Genomic DNA, 19,995 nt, shown 5'->3' on the forward strand with positions numbered 1-19,995 from the left:
ACCATCAAAATGAAATTCAAAGTCACGAAAAAATACAGATATAAAAGTTCACGCTATAACCAGTATCCAACCATATAGTATATTGTTTAATTTTGATGGGTATCATGACAGGGTTTTCACTAGGATATCTGACTGGGCAGAATTTGAAAGTACAGGGGGAGAACACACGAGAGACTTAGGGGAAGTGTCAGAGGGGCCTGTTGAGGCCTATCTTGCATGGAACATTTTGAGAAATTGATGTATGCACTGTGCACGTCTGCACATCTTGCGGAATCTGAGAGGTGTTTTCAATTTGCTTTGTTACAAAGTAAAACTATTAGAACACCAAAAAGGCGGAGAGTAAGAGAGGGGGTCCCCCTTTCACATTAACATTTTGAGAGATTGATGTGTGCAATGGTGCAATCTGAGAGGTGTTCAATTTATTTTGCACTCAGTAGAACTTTTTGAAAATAACATTGAACACTGATATTTTTATTATATTTTTTTCATGACCAGTGTTTGAGTTACAATATTCAACGACCAAACAATGACAACACATTTTGTAAAAATGTTGAGAATGTTTCATTTGAGAATGAAAACAATTCTCAGTTTTCCGGAGATTGACGACTGAAGAATAGCCTGACTATGGTATGGTTAAATGTCAAAATGCTTGTTACGCTGATGTCAATTTAAATATGGTTGTGTGATAACATAGGATGAATCCACAACAAATAAATTTTGTCCTTAGATCCTGTGAAAATTTAGAGAAATTGATATGTGTAATGATGCAGGCTGATGCAATCCGATGTGCATTTTCAACTTGTCTTTACTAGTAAAACTGTTGAACACCCTAAGGGGGGGGGGGGAGAGAGCACGCGGGGGTTGTCCCCTCTCCCTCTCGCTTCGAAAATTTTGAGAAATTGATGTGTGCAATGGTGCAATCTGAGAGGTGTTTCAATTTATTTCGCACAAAAAATTGAGTAACCCCTACTTCCTCTCCACATTTTGAGTACCACCTTGAAGTTTTCAATGTTTTGAGTGAACCCCCTTACATTCCTCCGATCCCCAGGCCGTAAATAATGATGGCTCCCTTAGTCTGGTTCTTGACCTCAATAGCACCTTGAACAGGTTTTCACTTGCCAACGAAGTATTTAGCGTAATTACGAACCAGGGGAGTCAATGACATAGCTATTTGTTTATAATATCTATCCATTAAAGTTTCTAAATTAGGAGTTGTAATGGAACAAAGAACAAGTTATCAATTTATATATCTGTTACTTTTCCTAAAATGGTATCACTATAACAACTCCGTTTGTGGTGCTCATTTCAATTAGATTAGCCATTAAGTTCAAAGCAAAGAATAAATTTGGTCGAGATGAATTTGCATTTTTTCAGCAAAACCAGACTCGTCAGTTTGTTGATGTGGGTCGGGATCATGACACTTGAGAAACTAAAGTCTTTATGTGAAGCATTGATTACCGAAACGTATTTTTACAGGTATTTTGTTAATGTCTACAGTGTCACGAGATGCGATTACACTAAACTGCCTCGATATTTTGCTGACAGCTTTACTGATATGGACGGTATATTTTAATGCAGAGCAAACGTTTTAATGGACGAGTTATATAACAGACCGGGCACTGTCATTATTAAAAATGCAGACGTTTCAGATTACGATTGACACTGTTCATCATCCTTGAATGCAACGTATTACACAGTCACCAAGCCCCAGTTTCAAATAAAATATACTAATAATTAATCAAATCACATGTACAAAGTAGCGATGATGCATTAGAACTAGATTAAGCTGATGAACATCAGAGTAGCTGAACGACCGGGGTTTAGATCTCCAACACTATTGTCTATGATGGTATTACGAACAAGTTGTGTAGATTAAGACCACCCCTATTTTGACTTACTGATATATACATGGCGGGTGTCACCACATAGGTCAGAATGCTATCACCATTTTCGAAACTCCTGACGTTACTTCACCGTTGTCTTTACCAGAGGTCAATATATTTTTCTTATACGGATTTTACTTTACTGAATCATGATCTGAATTAGAATAACACTCACCTTGATTAACGCGTTCTACATCACTCTGCATCTTTTCAAACTCGGCCTTTCCAGCTTCACTCTTTTCAATTACAGGTGTAGCCTGGTTTGTGATGTCTTCCCTCTGTATCGTCAGCTTTTGACCAGCTTCATGCAGGACAGCTTTGCTGGTAGCAGAATATTTGCTGGAATGAACTTTCAGCTGCACAAACTCATCCTCCACTTTGTAGAAAGAACTGGCTTCATCCTTCAGAGTCACTATATGCCGTTCCTTTGTACTTTGAGATTGTCCGAACTTGGCTTCCTTGAAATTGACATCAGGTATGACTTTCCATTGCTTTGTGACAAACGTTGATCTGTAGCCCTGTAACTCCTCAACACTGAAGTCATCTCTACTCAGTAATTCAGAGATGGTTTGGTTGTCCCGTATCTGCATCCGTGACAGGAGTAGATTTAGACTGTCCACTGTATGGTGCCGGGTAATATCCTCACGCGGTGCAGCCTTAAGTTCAGTTATTGCAGCAACACTACGTCGACGAGATGGAGATTGCACCGAACCTGTTGAGATGAATGTAAAGAACAATTTGTCAAAAATAATGACAAAATATTCTTAGATGCCATTTGTATTGTAATGAGTCTGTATGATTTCAAATTGCATGGTGAACCGGTTTGATCAGCAAAACCTTTATTTCTGACAATCTTCAAAAAGAACTGAGGAGAACTGAGAGTGCCATCATTAATGTTTGATTTCGCTTTGTGAAAGTAGGGTTGGCTGATGCGGTTTAAAAGCAGAAGTTAAGATCATGACATTATTCGAAATAATACAACAAAGGTAAGTGTTTACTCCTAGTATGTTCATTGCAGTTGAACATATTTCGAAAGACAAATGTCGTTTTAGAAACATTGACAGAAAGTATTGGAAAGTATTCAACGGTACATTGAAATAGTATCCCGATGTTGAATTCTATAGGATTAGGAAAACGCTTATGTTATTACTTATGTTGAAATTTTGACAAGGAAAGGATTTATTAAGATTTTTTAAAGTTGAATACACGTATGTTCAGTATAATTTCCCTTCTGTTTTTAATCAGTCAACGGCTTTTGTCGTCCAATTATTAAGAAATTAAATCTGTCTTGAATGTAATTCACAATAATTCCCATTCGCTCCTCGGTTTATTTATGTAGCTTCTTAAACATAAGGGGATAGACGACATTTCTCTAACAGTAGGTTTAGAACAAAGTTCATCTCGTCATCTGTTTTGCCAACACAACTCGCGCTACTACGTATTAAGAAAGCGATTGGACTTTGATTTCAGGAAGTCTTTCGACCTCATTCTGAATACTGGTCATCTTAAACGTATGTGGAGCATAATTTCAAAGTACAATTACCTGTCAAGAGTGGTATTTCCCTCTTACAGAGTAAATACTCCTGTACTGGAATGTAGATATCAAGGGTTAGGTAGTGAGCTTGAATCTTGCTGAGTAGTGTTGGTGTGATGATTGTAGAATGGATGGTTTTGTCCAGTCGTCCACTGATATACTCACTCCACAGGGCTTCCAGTGCTTCTAATGATCCACATTTCATCACATATCGTAGACAGCCATCCTCAACTTTCGTCACTTCCAAGTCACTGTGTATATCAGTTAGGACTCTTCCAGTCCCTTCCGTCGTCGGTCTGTTCCTCTCTGACTCATCAAAGCGAGATTCTACTTCAGCCATGGTGGAACCATTAACAGCGTTTCCGTATGAACTGCTCACTTTCACGCCAACAGAACCTGAAACAGGACAAAGAATCAGCTATGTAGCATTTGAAAGACTCGAAAGGTAAAGAATCATACTTCTCACTAGATATATCGAAAACCTGGCCTAAACTTAACCTCATATGGTGGTCGCGGCCTCATTGCGTGTCAGTGTTTAGTTATCTTTTTAAGAATTTAAACAATAACTTACCAAGTGACCTTTGTCGTTCCGATACCGTTTGCCTGATCACATCGCGACTATCTGAAGTCGAATAAGAGGTATTGACATCTGATGTACGGGAAGGAGTACCTTCAGATATTTCTGAATGAAAAGAAAGTTACAACGCAAAGTAAATAAGTCAGTCAGTCAGTCAGGCAGTAAGTTAATAAATAAATAAGTAAGCGAGTAAGTAAGTAAGTAAGTCAGCCAGCTGGTAAGTAAGGACTGAATGAGTGGATGATCAAGCAAACAAATAAACAAATCAATCAGTCCATAGATTCATGGTGATATATTTTGTTCCCCCATGTTTTCACGTAAACACGTTTCTTAATGAGACTATCATTAAAAACCTTTTGTCAAAAAATGTTGGCATGAATCTTCTTAAAGTAGTACAATCAATTCATTGGTATGTATTTATTGGAGTTAAACATTCATAAGAACGCAAACATACTGACTTGTATCAGAGTGTTCTTTTATTTCGATTGTTTGAATCTTGAAATGAACCAAGCAAGGCTTGCTATCAAAACTTCAATGAAAATGTATAGTTAAAACAAACGCAAAAACATATTTCTACTCACCTCTTAGTGCAGATTCTATGTGATGGCAAGGTGTTGATTGAAGTTGTGACGAGTCTGGCATGTATTTTGTGACTTTGTCAAATAACTCTGAATCTATTTCATCGATCTTTCTCAACACTGTATTCTTCATGATATCCTTTGCTTCAGATGCCTTCTTCGCATACATCGCATAATTCCTGAATGCTTGTATAATTCTGTCTCCTAACAAATCAGAACCATCGCGCATGTCGAATACCATATGCTTCCGATGATCAGGAAAGTATTCCTTGATGAAGTAGTCCTCCTCTGACGTCACAGGCACGATGATTGGTTTGCCACATGTGATAGCGTCGATGCTAAAATTAAAGGAGTTGATCGCTCGAGGCGGTAAAATAAGAAGGTTTGAAGTCCGAAGTTCCTGCTTCAACGTTTCATTGGTTAAGCCCTTTACTTTTACTGTAGCTTTCGGTGTAGCTTAAGTCGTGATTTGACCTCTCTGTCGTCGTGTTTTTGCGCACAGAGGATAATCCACTTTGGTGGCTCTTGTTGATTTTTGTCAAAAATATCAGTCATCAAATTCATTGCAGTTGGAATAATGTCAGTGTGCGACAGTTCAGACACGACAGATTCCTCAAAGACACTCAGAATTCTAAAATGGCAGCTATGATCGGGCATCACTGTACGACAAGGTAACTCGAAAAGCGATATTTCTGGGAATGGTAAGAGCAGCAAGTGATATTTCATTTGATCGCCATGCATGTGTTTGAAGTGAGAAAATGTTTTCCGTCCGATTGATATCACAATATCTGCATGTTTATGTTGCTCGGTCAGTAAATCTCGTTGGCGTTCGAATACTTCCCTGTTCAAGGCTAGCATATCATGTGTTAATTCCTCGGGGTTCCATATGTTTACGAGAATAAACTTTGCCATTGATAATACGCCGTCCTTCATTCGGAGAGCAATTGATGATGAAATCAATCCAAATCCCACAACGAACTGCAAATTTTCAATGTCTTTGAGTGTTGGAAAGAAAGTGGTATGTGCTACCAGCCAAATCGAGGTAGGTTTGTACATGTCATAGTCAGCCTCCCTTAAAGGTAATATTAACTTTACTCCCAAACGTTCTGCCTCCCTCACAGTGTTGCCGTCTGCTTCTAAAACCGTGCAGTGTATGACATGTCCCCATGTTTTCAGCAATCCAACCAGTAGGTATAATGCAGCCGTTATTGCACAGTGGATTGGGGAACCCCATCTTTCCATGACTATTAGTATAGCGCCAGGAGTTGGATTCCAGTCTAACTTCTGAAATGAAATAAGGTTATAACGATATGATATTGAAATTGTCACCTTTTCATAAAAGAACTCTTTAAAGTCCTAATAAACCTTTTTGTGTACAAGATGGTGGTGCGAATTTGGCCTGACCTTTGAGGGGGCCCTCGGCAGTACGACCTAGGGCGCTAAAATGCTCACAATCAGCATTAATAGTAATAATCAGCAGTAACCCCTTAAAGCGATAACTATATACCTTACAGATTATTGAACTATGATTGAAATGATATATTCCATATTTTGGTATGTGGTAATTTCGTTAAGTAACGTTTGAATACTATATGCAATTTTTCACTGTGCAGATGGCGTCCTATATATCCTTTTCTATCGGTAATTCTATGAGGTCATATGTTATACTCTCAGCATCTAATTTGTATCGTCATATACATTCACAATATTCTCGGTATCTGGTAAATTACGAGATGCGATACATATTTAATAATAATGTCAGGCAAATCTGATATTTTTAACAATATTCAATGATATTTACGTCACTCGAAAGACAACTACGTAGATAGGTCTGCCGTCATTCAGGAAACGCAGGCAAGTTTGTTCAAAACAGTGTGGCTTAATGTGATTTCACCTTTCTGGCGCTTGCATGATTTTTTTGTGACATTCCAATTTCAAGCTTCAATGATTTAAATACTCATTTTAAACTCTGGTACTTGCAGGTCATACTGTTGTATCAACGTGTTTACTGTTTCTGCTGATTATCACAGTAAACATCGACACTTGTACGCTAAACATTTTAACTTTCGAATATAGTCGAAGGGTGTCCACAACTATTCTATATACCTGCGAGTGTAATAATCGAAATCAATTATCATAAATGATTGGAAAAATATTTTCAGCACGTTATGACGTATATATATATTGCTCCCGCAACTTGTGTTCGTCCTTTGTCAATTAGGACACCAGAAACCTATTGTTCACGTTTAGGATGAATACGTCAAACAATGATTAGATGAATTTAATCATATAATCGCCATGAACAGTTGTCAGATTTGCGAGCTGTCATCTTTGCGTGTGGTCAAACCTCAATTAATTTGTGTTCGGTTCGCATAGATAAAATATCTACTCTATTTACCTGCAATTTCTGTTGCACGGTCCCTTCGCTCCTCACATCATCGTTACCGTTGCTATTACCATCTGTACCACCACTGACAGTTTTTCTTTTTCGGTTTTCTCTACTACCACTGTTACCACTTCCACTTGCAATGACTTCTGCCATGGTGTCTCAAAGATTAAAGAGGCACTGAGGAGTTAAAATGAAGAGTACCCTCTAGTTTAGTTGCCATACAATATTTTCAACGCTGTTCTTTATCAATTACTTTAGAAACTAATGATGTGGTAGAATCAGATTGAGAGCCATTTTCAAAGTATGTAAGTCTATTGTATTTGCTCGGATTAAGTTCTCCTTGCGTGCGCAACGCAATCCCTTTCCTCGTCAATATTGGACCAGTCACAGTATCCCAGAGATAAACGTGATTATCTATCGACCGACATGAGCAAAATACTACCAAATCCCCTTTGCGTTTTCGATGCACAGCTAGATATTTATATATTGATTGATGTTTTATTCACGTGTTTGCTGATATTATCAAAGGTAGCCAAACTTCTAATATGTATTTTAAAAGATAACGAACAGAAAAGGTAAATATATTTGTAGAACTTGAAAACCATCACATTGTAAAGGTAAGCGAAAATGCAATGACCATGCGGGTAATGGTGCAATATATTTTATATCAATAACCACGGGGGAATGTCAAGTTTAACTAATTGTACTCCTGTAAGAATCTTTCTTTTTTCAATTGATTGTGCATGCAAAGTAATGAATATTATTTGCCTTCAACTATAAATTTCGGTATGTTTCCCATAGTGTTCAAACTGTGATAAACGGATTCTTTTTTCTACTCAAAAAATGACGAAACGTCTGGTACCGAATTAGACAACACAACATGTAGGTTTGCAATGTCACGTTTTATCAATGAGAAATTAGAAGTAAGAATTCGTGAATCGTCATGAATATTGCAAACCCTTTTATGGATCAATTGACTGACATATATACTTAGTGAGAATTGGTAATTATGTTCACTTGTCAAATGTGGACATGAGTTTCCGGCAAGATTATCGACTCTTTTTAAGTCTCATATCAACCCGTTATGTCTTATCACTGACCCGCACTGCTTGGCGGAGGCAATCCTGATAACCAAAAAAAGACTATATTTTTCAAACTGTTCTTTTGCCATCACAAAAAAAACTTTAGTTTTTCAAACTGTTCATGGCATACTGAAGTGACTGAATGATGAGGAGAATTATTTGCAGGTGTCAACGTTTTAAACAAGAGAATGCAGTTTGCATGCTGGACAAGATTGACACCACAGAAAAGAGAGAACATTCTCGGCTAGAAGCAACCTTGCAAAATTGTCTGCCTGCAATAATGAACTCATGAATAAATACAGAGACTCTGAGGTATATCGATAACTCGCAACTCAGGAAAGTATCTCCGTACCTGAAGAATATGTTTATATTATCATATACCTATGCCCTGTATTGTGTCTGTACTGAGTTCAGTGACATGATATATCATGTTGATTTGCATGTCAATAAAGTGATACGCCTTGTTAATTGCATATGAAAGGAATGATCAGCGCGTCTTTCTTTCATTCAATTGAATATTTGCATATGAAAAAGTGATATGACCTGTTGATTTACATAACAAAGCCTGATACGGCCTGTTGATTTGCATACCGGACTACTTACATGGTGGCCCCCTTATCAAAACAAACCATGGTGCCCGTCTATGATTTTGACTTTGACTACGATATCATGTCCGATCTCCAAAAGTGGCAGGGTTTGAAGCATAGGGAAATGCGGGGTAACTAAATAAAACACATGCGTCGATATCGGATTAACCTGCTAGTAGTGCTACCAATTTGAACAAATTAAAGAGCAGAGCATCACACCGTACGGGCACTGACAGATCGATGACAGACCGCTGTTCCGTCCGTGCATAAGCACAGACGCGCAGACGACAAGCAAAAGTGCTATCGGACATGTCGGAGGACCGGCAAATTCAAAAGCACAACTTTCAAAAATATCATGTATTCATGGTAAATGCGTTCTGGAAAATAATACCAAACACAACATTTGCATGTACCGTACCGATTCGGTAGATATCCTATATGTTTGATAACAGAGTTCAAGCATTTTCCTCCTCAACCGTCAATGAGCCAGCTGATAGATTACGTCAAACGCGAGTATATCAATCCGCCTTAGCAAGATGACGCAAACAAATGTAGTCCATCAAGAAAAACCACTGTGAAACGTATCATATTTTAATATACGAGATTTATTCATTCAATAACGTGGGCATAGGTATATGATAAAGAGGTTATATACCCATGCCCATATTGCTACATCCTAGTGACGTTCACCGTAAAATATCAGCCGTGATATTTCACGGTAAACGTCGAGATATGCACGTTGAACGTCATCAGTTTTAGAGTTTTCCCTAACTACATTAGCAGTTTGTTGGTAAACAACGTAAACAACAAAATGACTGCCACTCCCTGCCTGCGAAGCGATGTCGCCGACGTAAAAACTTGAAGGGCTTCGAGGAACACGGGTATTTCTGGTTGCAAAATGCGGAAATATCACGCTGATTCTTGAAATTTTTTCCCATGGTATTTTTTTGGGTCAAGTTCTAGCAAACATTCTGCCGTTTGCACAGCGACGGCACTGTGCACGGTCTCCAACGAACAGGTAGTGAGCCCGTGGCGTGACAGCGATGTCGCGCGCGCGACGACTGTTGACATGGCAACTCTTAGGGTAAACTAACAAAATGGCGTCCTCTCCGCGCAAGCTCCGTGCCGTACGGCGATCGAAATCAGAATAGATTTAAAGCTGAGCGGTTTTTGATCGGTTACAGTTGTAAAAGCATATTGGACCTTAAAATGTTCCTTCTGTATGACGAGTTTTGTATCCCGGTGTCTTTCTTCTTGGGTACTGGGTTTCATTGAGATATGGACGACTTGCAGCGATGTCGCGCGTGATGTTGACATCTTCCATGTTTTCGTCATATACTTTATGAATGAAGCCTGTTCACATAAACATTCTGATATTTATGCGCAAGACGTAATAAAGTAAAGCCTCAAAATTTAAGGTTTTCCGTTCTATTCGTAAAAATTCCCTAAAATTATGGGCATGGGTATATGATAAATCGGTTATTACCCAATATTGCCTGTTCCTTGTGTCGTATCAGCATTCGTGTCATTTGTGCTGCGTCAGACACTCGACTTCGTCTCGTGTCTGACGCAGCACAAATGACACTCATGCTGATACGACACAGGAACAGGCGATATTGGGTAATAACCTCTAAATATTATTGATATTAGTAACTCAATAAATACGCGGACATAAAGTAATCTGTGGGCAATGATAAATATTCACACTGTCACACATAGACAGTCGTGTATGATTGGACTCATTCATCGATCCTTCAGAGTCCACAGAGAAATCTTACATCAACCTTTCACCTACAACCATGAGTCCCCGTACCTGCCACGCATGCACTATGAGGTCATGACCCTGTCACGCTTACAGGAATTCTACCATTTACTCTGTTAAAACTTGCTAATTTACTACTGGTACGTGGTATCAGTCATTGTTCAATATTTTCTTCTTCCAGCTGGTTGTTGTTGTTGTTATATTGTTCGAAGACTACCGTCATATAAAGCAACTATTTATGATAAACTTTATTTGCAATTTAGTAGAACGCCATGCGCTGGACTATCGACCTTGTCTAAGTGCGGCACCTCTCATAAAATCGAAACGCATTATTTATAACTCCTTTCCCGACAGCCGATAGCTGAGCCTCGAGAGTTAGCGCCAGAGTTTGTGCCAAGCGACACGTTCGATCTGCTTCGACTTGTCGCTGTAACATAAGAAGCCAAACAAAGCAGCGGCACGGACGACTGTTGACGGTGTAACAACCTGCATGCTCCACAGAGTCGGACAGTAAAGCTTAATTTGCCGAGTCCTAGTTATGACCTGGGCCACCCCGGGGGGGGGGGGTTGAAGGAAATTACACACTATGGGAGAGGTCAATTTCATACGGTCAAATTTGCTCAAGGCCCCTTTACTGTTGACGGTGTAACAACCTGCATGCTCCACAGAGTCGGACAGTAAAGCTTAATTTGCCGAGCGTCTTATTCATGACTTGGGCCAGCCTGAAAGAAATTACACACTATGTGAGATGTCAATTTCATAGCGTAAAATTTGCTCCGGGCCCCTTTAATATGTTCCTGTTTAACAAAGTCTTAATCAGGCAAAGTTAAAGTAACAAAGTTGATGTGCAGTGATGTGTACACATATAATTGTAGCCTGGATGAAAGACTTGGGGTTGCTCTATACAGGTGCATAAGTGTGTAGTGTACAGAAGTACACAAAGTCCAAGATTTTGTTTTGAAAGCACTTGGTTGTCATATTGGTTTCCATAAATGGTTATCTATGTTCCGTTTTTCTTGAAAATATATCACAGAAGAACTAACGAACTTGGATGAAAGACATCTACCATCAAATGTGAGAAGTAGTTGTTCGTTACAGTCTTGTAAATTAAAATGGTTTCAAACAGAAAATTGTCTGATTTTCACTGAGGAAATCTGCTCCAGAGGCACCACTCTGTACCTAAATTAAATATCGCCACACTTAACAGTTCAATAAAATTTAAGTTATAGTCTTTCTCCTATCTTTGTCGATCCCACAATTGTTTGGTCAACGTTGTCAAAATATTTCCCAGAACCGATTCATGTCACAAATTAAAACTAAGAGATTGTTGTTAAACTAGAGTGAACTTTCAAATGTATTTTGGGGACAGATTCACGATGTAGAATCAAAATTTATAAGGCAAAAACTGATGAGGCATTTATTAGTTTTCTTCCTCGATGTAAACAACAATAATTAGACATGTGTTTTCATGTAACCTTAAAACATGCTTAAAGGCAGTCTTTTTACAAGTATTACACAACTTGTGATTTCCGTTTTGATCAAGAAAAGGTACAATCTCTCAAGTATCCTTGTCGTCTTAAAAACATCCGAAATTCATGTGTTTATGAGGGTTGATTACATTACTAAAACATTTCAAATGATACATTTGGTATAGGTTAGATACACAAATTAGCATAAATACCACTCGTCCTGATCATGCACTCTCCAGAATGAAGAATAGTCGCGTAATTGCGGATATCAAATAAAATAACGTCAAAGAAATTAATAGCTTCACAAACTTTTAGAAGTAAATATTACTGTACTCCTCATAAATAATGTGCCAATTTACAACGAACTTTACTCTTTGATCACAATAATGATAAAGAATTGGCCATGCTCCCTTCAGAGTTTTCACTGAGATGACCCGGGAAAATTGTAAAAACATCCGAAATTATCTGATAATGATTAAAAGAAGACAATCATAGTGAACTACTGTGACTTTTTGAAGGATGTCAAACTGACATGTATTCTAAACACAAATTGCCATACGCACCCAAGTTCAAGGTGAAGTAGTTGATTACGTCACGTAATGTGCCAATTATAGCGTCTTCCTGTTTCGAGTGTTCTTTCAGTGAAAAGATGTAGGAGATGAACGATGTAGGCCCTACATAAATTTGGTGTTTAAACACTAGTTAGGTGCCTTCGATTTTGAAATAGGGACTCCAATAGCACGGTGAAACTGCTGCTGTTACAGCTGGAAGTTTTCTCATGTGTTAAAATTTTGTAACACTCAATATTGTATACAGCCATATTGCGAGCAGGGTATCCGTTTGTTTCGCATGCTTACTTTTGGTTCCTTCCCAGACGGAAACAGCAAACGAGTGTGCATAAAAGTTGACGTTCCTTCCTCATACATTACAGAAAAACAACCACAGTCGGATGCAAAACATGCTACATTCAGTGAGAGCAGTTTTTCGTTTTTATTATGAATTTATCCTGTACGTTTCTTTGGTTGTACGTTTCAAATAGTTTCTGAACACAATGAAAAATCGATCCCTTTCTCAGTTTTAATACTGTAAATCAAATCAAGAATCACCCTGTTCCCACAGCAAGGTTATGAAAATGAACGACTGCAAGTAAGAGAAAAATGCTGAAATGACCGTTCGCTGCCAAGAAAGGCAAGCTCTATACCGCATGAAGGCATACAACAAATAAAATTTCATATAAAGAATTGTTCAAACTATCGCTAGACTTTACACGCCTTGTCGAATTAATCTAATATGACTGTGTTGACGTGAACAAAACCTGACCTTTGACACACATTCTTCCGTAGCATTGGTGACCAAGTCCATCATTGACATAGTGTACCACAGGCTATTAAACGATTACAAATCTGTCATCCGACATACATTTCATCGAGTTCACTATTGGTCACTTATTGCGAACAACCCTCTGGAATATCAGGGTGTACCGGTATCTGTCTCTGATGCAGTGTTTAGACATGCACGTATTGATTTAAGCTATACCCGTGCAAATTACCCAAGTTGTTTATTCAAATTTTTGTCTATGACACAAAACCCGTGAGTAACGTTGAAGCTTGGAGAGAGCTAAATATTAAGTTTTTGCGTGAGGCATACGGAATATAGCAAGAAAGTTTGAATCTTTAGCTCACTCATGTGTGTTTGTTGTTATGCAGATAAAGTTATCATCATTCAAATAAAAAAAAAGAAAAATGTCTGAAAGAACATGTCCTTAGAATTTAATATTCATGTTGTAAATTTGCAATTTTTATAGAAAGTTGAACACACATATCTTTTAAAATTTTGCAAAGGTTTTGAAACATTTTATCGAACACATTCCAAGCAACTTCTTCTTTAAGGAAACTTTTCACTAAGAATAAATCTGGGCAAATCCAATGGGCGACATAAATCATGAAATGAAAATAACTTAGGGGAATGTTATCATGCTTAATTTGTACTATCAAAATTTTAGCAACGGTCAATTCAAATATTTCTCACCAGCAAACTGTCAACCGTTCTTTTTCACAAGCAAACAATCGTTTTCAACAACAATACAATTTTCCATCATGACATCAAACCATAAATCTCATCAAGTTGTACTTTCACTAACATGCTTTCAGTGATACTCGCCTTGAAACAGAAAGTTTCGCTCTGTTGCTAAAATTTTTCTCAAAAAAGACCTTAGACCATTCACTTTCATAAACAAACATAAAATCCAAAATTCATGTGTAAAGTTTGGGATAAGAGGAAATAACCTATAATTATTGAAACATGAAATTCAAAGTGAAACCCTCTGTACACAATTTTTGATTTTCACACACAAAGGAAAAAGAAAACTGAAATATAAATTCCTCGACAAACGTCAAAACGAGTACACACAAGCAATATACCCAGGAAGCATGTTAAAATTAAGTGCCCAAAATATATCTCGAGGCCATTTTACGTCATTCAAGAGGAATTTCATCAACATATAAGCTTGAAAACGGTATTTTATTCTGAATAAATAATTTTCGTGGCTTTCTAGCATAATTTTTGAAGTAGTCAGACCCTGATAGGTAATCTTATGAAACATTTTTGATTCGGCAACAGATTCCTTGATCTGGCAAAAATCAATTGAAAGTCAGATAGACAATAGTAGTGTAACGCTCATTAATTGGACACAGACAAGATCACTGAATCCAACACGTTCTTTATTTCCGACTCCACAGAAACTAAGGCAGAGCACTGGTTTGTTTACAAACACAGTAGTTTATAACATAAGACTAAAAGGAAAAAACCTGAAGGAAAAATAGAAAGAAACTCTGTATAAATATCACTTCAATATAGCATGCTGTGAGACACTTAGCACAACAGTGATATTAGTCTCATAGAGGACATTTACAATACAAGTCAAACACCAGGTAGATGCACTATACGGACAAGCAAGGGACTGTGCGCGCTCAGTGGCGAGTCACGGTATATATGGGAATGTATATCATAACCTCTATAGGCATACAGATTGAATAAACTTCACTGCTAAATATTTTTAAAATGTGATACAAAAATACATTTCACAAACACTCACCCTGACTGTGACAGGTAAGGCTTAGAATGACAGCAACTCTAGTCTGAATCGATCGACTGTCTTACCTAAAGCAAATGGTAAATGCAGTGTAAAGCTATGGCACTCGCAGTAACACATACAAGCCATACAGTGTTTGCATAGAACTCTTCAAATCCATCAAACATGATAAAAACTCAAATCGGCAAGTTTCTCGGAGTCAATAAGAACTTTTTGAATCGATAAACCTAGCAGTAAACTCTGAAATACTCTCAAACAATGAACTAGAAAAGTTTGAATAAGTTTCATAGCAGCGATGTATACAAAGTCACATGGTTTGAAAACGCTATGTATTTCTATGGCAGTTCACTGAGGCAAATACTACAGTACGGAAAGTTGTAAATATCTTAGAAATAACTTGGAAATAACTGACAAAATCACATCGGATGAAAGTTCAGCATCTTACGAAAGCTATCTGCATATCGATTAAACTCTGATGGCATCTGACCATGGTAGATGGCTCAGATAAAAAGTGAATACGGAGCTAACTCAAACTCCAACTAAAACAAAAATGGCGGAACGTCATATAGCAAATACGCATGCGCACGTGTTTAATTTGCTCACGTCACACACTTCCCTGCTTGATGGTTGGTGTCTCAACAACCAAGCAAAAGCTACAAGCTAATTACATTTAGTTTTAGAAATCATCTGCATAATCAAAAGATTTGACTGTGCTATATTAGTCAACACTTGCGAGTCAATCTGAAAAGCAACAGTAGATTCTTTCACAGCAGATCTGGGCAAATGAAAAGGGTTAGAATGACATCCAGCATTCTCACGACTTGTATGTCCAAGTCTTACAGTTTCTTCTTCTGTCGGCGAGGGCTCTGGATTCTGTCTGATATCCACCTTGTCTGTAAGATTCTCCATCACTTTCTCAGTACCAGGTTGTGCAGAGCTATGAGTATTCATGTCAGAGGCTGCTTCCCTGCTTTGACTGAAGTACTAGGCTCACTACCATAGGTTGAAATTACTTCCTGCTCTGGATTTTCAATCTGACCAGGTACTGCTTCTGGTGATGCGGAACATAACTGCTCCCAGCGCATACAATCAACGCCATAGTCAAATTCATCATCATCTGACTCACTACAGGACGTATCTTCCGACTTAACCACATCAGTGGGAGTACTGTCAAGTTCCATGTCTTTTGCAAGGCTTCTGGAATCCAACATCTCTCCACGATGAACAGTCTTCTTAGGTCGTCCTCCATCGACAGGCTCAACAACATAGGTATTCCCACCTGTGTCAAGTCGATCAACCACTATATATGGTTCTGGACTCCATACATCTTGTTTTTTGTTCCGTCCTCTTGTATTTCTGTTCCGCAGAAACACTCGAGCACCGACTGGTAAGTCTGTCTTATCAGCCTTACGGTCATTTCTGGTTCTCCTCCTCAGGGCTTCACGCTCTGTTTTCTTAGAGGCCGTATCATATGCATCCATCAACTTCTGGTGATGCTCAGCAATCCACTCTTCCACCTGACTATTGTCGTCAGCATCCACCTCAATTCCTAGTAAATGATCCACGGGTAGTGAAGGTTCTCTACCAAAGAATAAGTAATTCGGCGAATACCCAGTAGACGAAAGGGGTGTACTGTTGTATGCATATACAACTCTGGCAGCAACTCTGGCCATTTACGCTTCTTCTCGGGGGTTAGAGTGCGTAAACGCTCGTGCAGTTTGTGATTAAATTGTTCGCATTGCCCATTACCTTCTGGGTGGTATGGGGTCGTGCGACTCTTTAGAATGCCATACACCTTACAGAGTTCACTGATGAGTTTACTCTCAAAATTCCGACCTTGGTCGCTGTGTATTCTACGTGGCACTCCAAACCTCACAAACAATCTCGAACCAGGACTCGCGCTACCGTTGTGGCTTTCTGGTCTCGCGTGGGGATGGCTTGAGTGAATTTCGTAAATACATCTGTAAGCACAAGAACATTCTCGATACCGTTGGTACCAGGTTCTAAAACGGTAAAATCCATGGCCAGTACCTCCAAAGGCTTCGTAGCAGTGAGGGATCCCATAGTTGGGTGGAGTCTCTTCCCTGCTTTGGCCAAGGTACAGCGTTTACATCTGTGACAATAATCGGTTGCATCAGAGACCATGCTGGGCCAATAACACCTACTCCGAAGAAGGGCAATCGTCTTCTCAGATGCCTGGTGTCCAACCTGGTCGTGTACAGCAAACAATACTTTACTCTTGAGTGAGTCAGGAAGTAGTAGCTGTGTAACTTCACGTCCGGTTCATGTACAATGCGGTACAAAACACCATTATCTTCTTTGATTCTCTTCCAACCTCTGAGTAGTTTACGTGTTGATTTGGTCTCTTTCATCAGCTGTCTATTTGTTGGCAGGTGTTTGTTCTCCCAGCAGTACCATAGTCTTCCTATGTGGTCATCAGCTTTCTGAAGTCTGGCGAGTTCATCCCTTTGAACTGTAGGGAAAGTAGAAATAGTCTTTGGTTCCATCTTAGCAGATCTTGTACGTATCTCATCAAGTAACACATTTGTAGTTGTGTGATGAACTTGTTGTCTGACAGCATCTGGTAAAGGCTGGGGTAGTCTAATGGTTGCAGTATGGTTGACAAGGGTTTTACTTGTACTTTCCTCCAACCGTACAGATCTTGGTTCATTACCATGGCTGACCTTCCTACTAAGCGCATCAGCGTTTCTGTTACTCTTACCAGAGCGATACCTGATAGAGAATGTAAACTGTGCAAGTTCTGTGGCCCAACATGTTTCAGTGGCTCCCAACTTGGCTGTTGACTGTAGATAACTCAAAGGATTGTTGTCTGTATAAACTACAAACTCAGATCCAATCAAAAGGTCACGGTACTTCTTGGTTATGCCCATTTCAATGGTAGCAGCTCCAACTTCATACTGGAGTAGTTTTCATGTTGCGTTCATTAGGCTTCAAACTGCGGCTGGTGTACCCTAGGACAACAATTCTGTCACCTTGCTTCTGTGAAAGCACTGCTCCTAAACCTTGGAGGGTTGCATCAACCTCGAGTATGAAAGGTAGGTTGAAATCCGGGTAGCCCAATATAGGTGCCGTAGTCAAGACTTGTTTCAAAGTATTAAAGGAATCCTCACATGACAGATCCCAGCGGTCTTGAATCACATATGCTGTACACTTCTGCTTGACTTTCTTGCCGGTCTTCTCATCTGCAGAGGGGCTCCTCAGCAGGTTTTGTAGGGCGGGTGCTGCAATGTTGGCATATCCTTTCACAAACCTCCTATAGTATCCAGACAAACCTAAGAATCCACGGAGTTCTCGCTCAGACTCCGGTCGAGGGTACTCTCGTACAGCTCGTACTTTCTCTGGATCAGGGCCTGTCCCTTCACTGGTCACCAAATGTCCTAAGAAGTGAACAGTGGTGTGGAATAGTTGACATTTCTCAGGCTTGACCTTCAAGTTAAGGCTTGATAGGCGTGAAAGAACCAAGTCAAGTCTTGCTAAGGTTTCCTCGAATGTGGATCCGAAAACCAATATGTCGTCTAAGTAGATCAGGAGAGTTTGAAAATTCAAATCTCCGAAAGCTTTGTCCATCAATCTCATGAACGTCGCCGGGGCATTACAAAGCCCGAAAGGCATTCTTGTATACTCGTACAATCCTTCTGTGCCTGTCCTGAATGCGGTTTTTCTCTATCACGTTCTGCCATGGGGATTTGGTTAAATCCATGAGCAAGGTCAAGGCTACAGAAGTATTTGGCTCCTTTCATTACATCTAATGCCTCGTCTATTCTCGGTAATGGGTATGCATCTTTGTGGGTCTTCGCGTTAAGGGAACAGTAATCAACGCATAGTCTCAGCTTGCCATCTCTCTTGCGCACTAGAACAATGGGTGAGGCATATGGGCTTGAGGACTCGCGAATGATACCTCTTTCCAATGACTTGCGAATGTACTCTCTCACTTAACTCCACTGGTGTGTGGGTACTCTGCGATGTGGTACTTTAACACTTTCACTGCGTAATTAATTTTTATACGTGCATTCCTGTGCGTAGTTTTCTATGGATATGTAGTCTTATAAATATTGATTTACATGCATGAGCTGTATCTTTGTAACTATACGAGTATTCGGGACAACTTTCAGTGAGTATTGCAATATGACAGAGCATCATAAAAATGAATAAAAGGTCACGTGACTCATCTGGAAGGTCACGTGATATGGCGGCCATATTGGATTTTACAAAAAAATTCACAAAATGTTGCATTTTTTGTTATTTCAATATATAAATGTATTTTGTTCAGCTTAATGCTTAAAAAATTACTACTTACATTATATTAACTCAAATAAAGCACAGGGAACACATACTCTAAAACATATTCCACATAAATGAGGTAAATATGCATATTTATTACAAGTTCATCTTCGAACAACAGGTATCATCTGACATTCAAAAGAGAGATATATTATATATATGCTTATATACTTGTAGCTAGTCCGATGTGTAATTGTCACTGATAGATTGATGTCATACAACATCCACAGGATACCCCATCAACATTTGTGACGTCGGTCACCGACCCTTTGTAGCACTTTTCTCTCAGCATGCTCAGCTGGCCTACCTTTCTGTCTTGCTTGCAATCTCTGTCTTTGCTCAACTGGTTCGGGAACATATTTAAGTTCGGTATTAGAGTTGTAATTTGAAATTTGACTTCCGCTATCTCCGTCGAGTTCAGTTTCATGATCAGTGACAATTCCACTATCACTGTCTAGAAAAACATGCTCAAGGGCTTAGTCAGTGTTAAACTGTGCCCGCGTCGCCATTTTTAAATACCCTCTGACAGAAAAATAACAACTGATCACACGATCCTTACAAATTATGGCGGAGAAATGACCGAGTATGGCGGCATTTGTTTACAAATTTGGCGCGCATGCTCATTTAGGTTTGACCTCTACCTCGTACGCTACGCTAGGCTTGAGGAAATAGTAAACAAACATGATGTAGATCAGACAAAGCCAACGTATATCGAACGCATATAAACGCGTACGTTCTTGG

The 19,995-nt window shown here is 39.1% G+C and overlaps 1 protein-coding gene across 1 annotated transcript in view; it reads right to left on the reverse strand.

Annotated features, from left to right (window-relative positions):
* Positions 1-7,138, reverse strand: part of LOC139130131 (uncharacterized) — a 42,358-nt gene extending 35,220 nt beyond the window's left edge. Inside the window, exons 1-5 of the mRNA XM_070695855.1 lie at positions 6,971-7,138; positions 4,576-5,856; positions 3,989-4,099; positions 3,427-3,813; positions 2,059-2,595 (exon numbers count right to left, since the gene is read on the reverse strand). Of these exons, the coding sequence (XP_070551956.1) occupies positions 2,059-2,595; positions 3,427-3,813; positions 3,989-4,099; positions 4,576-4,813 (1,273 nt within the window). The 5' untranslated portion in view covers positions 4,814-5,856; positions 6,971-7,138. The remainder of the gene's footprint in view (positions 1-2,058; positions 2,596-3,426; positions 3,814-3,988; positions 4,100-4,575; positions 5,857-6,970) is intronic.
* Between the last annotated feature and the right edge of the window lie 12,857 nt (positions 7,139-19,995).

Source organism: Ptychodera flava, chromosome 3 (genome assembly GCF_041260155.1).
Source record: "Ptychodera flava strain L36383 chromosome 3, AS_Pfla_20210202, whole genome shotgun sequence".
Taxonomy (NCBI): Eukaryota; Metazoa; Hemichordata; class Enteropneusta; family Ptychoderidae; genus Ptychodera; species Ptychodera flava.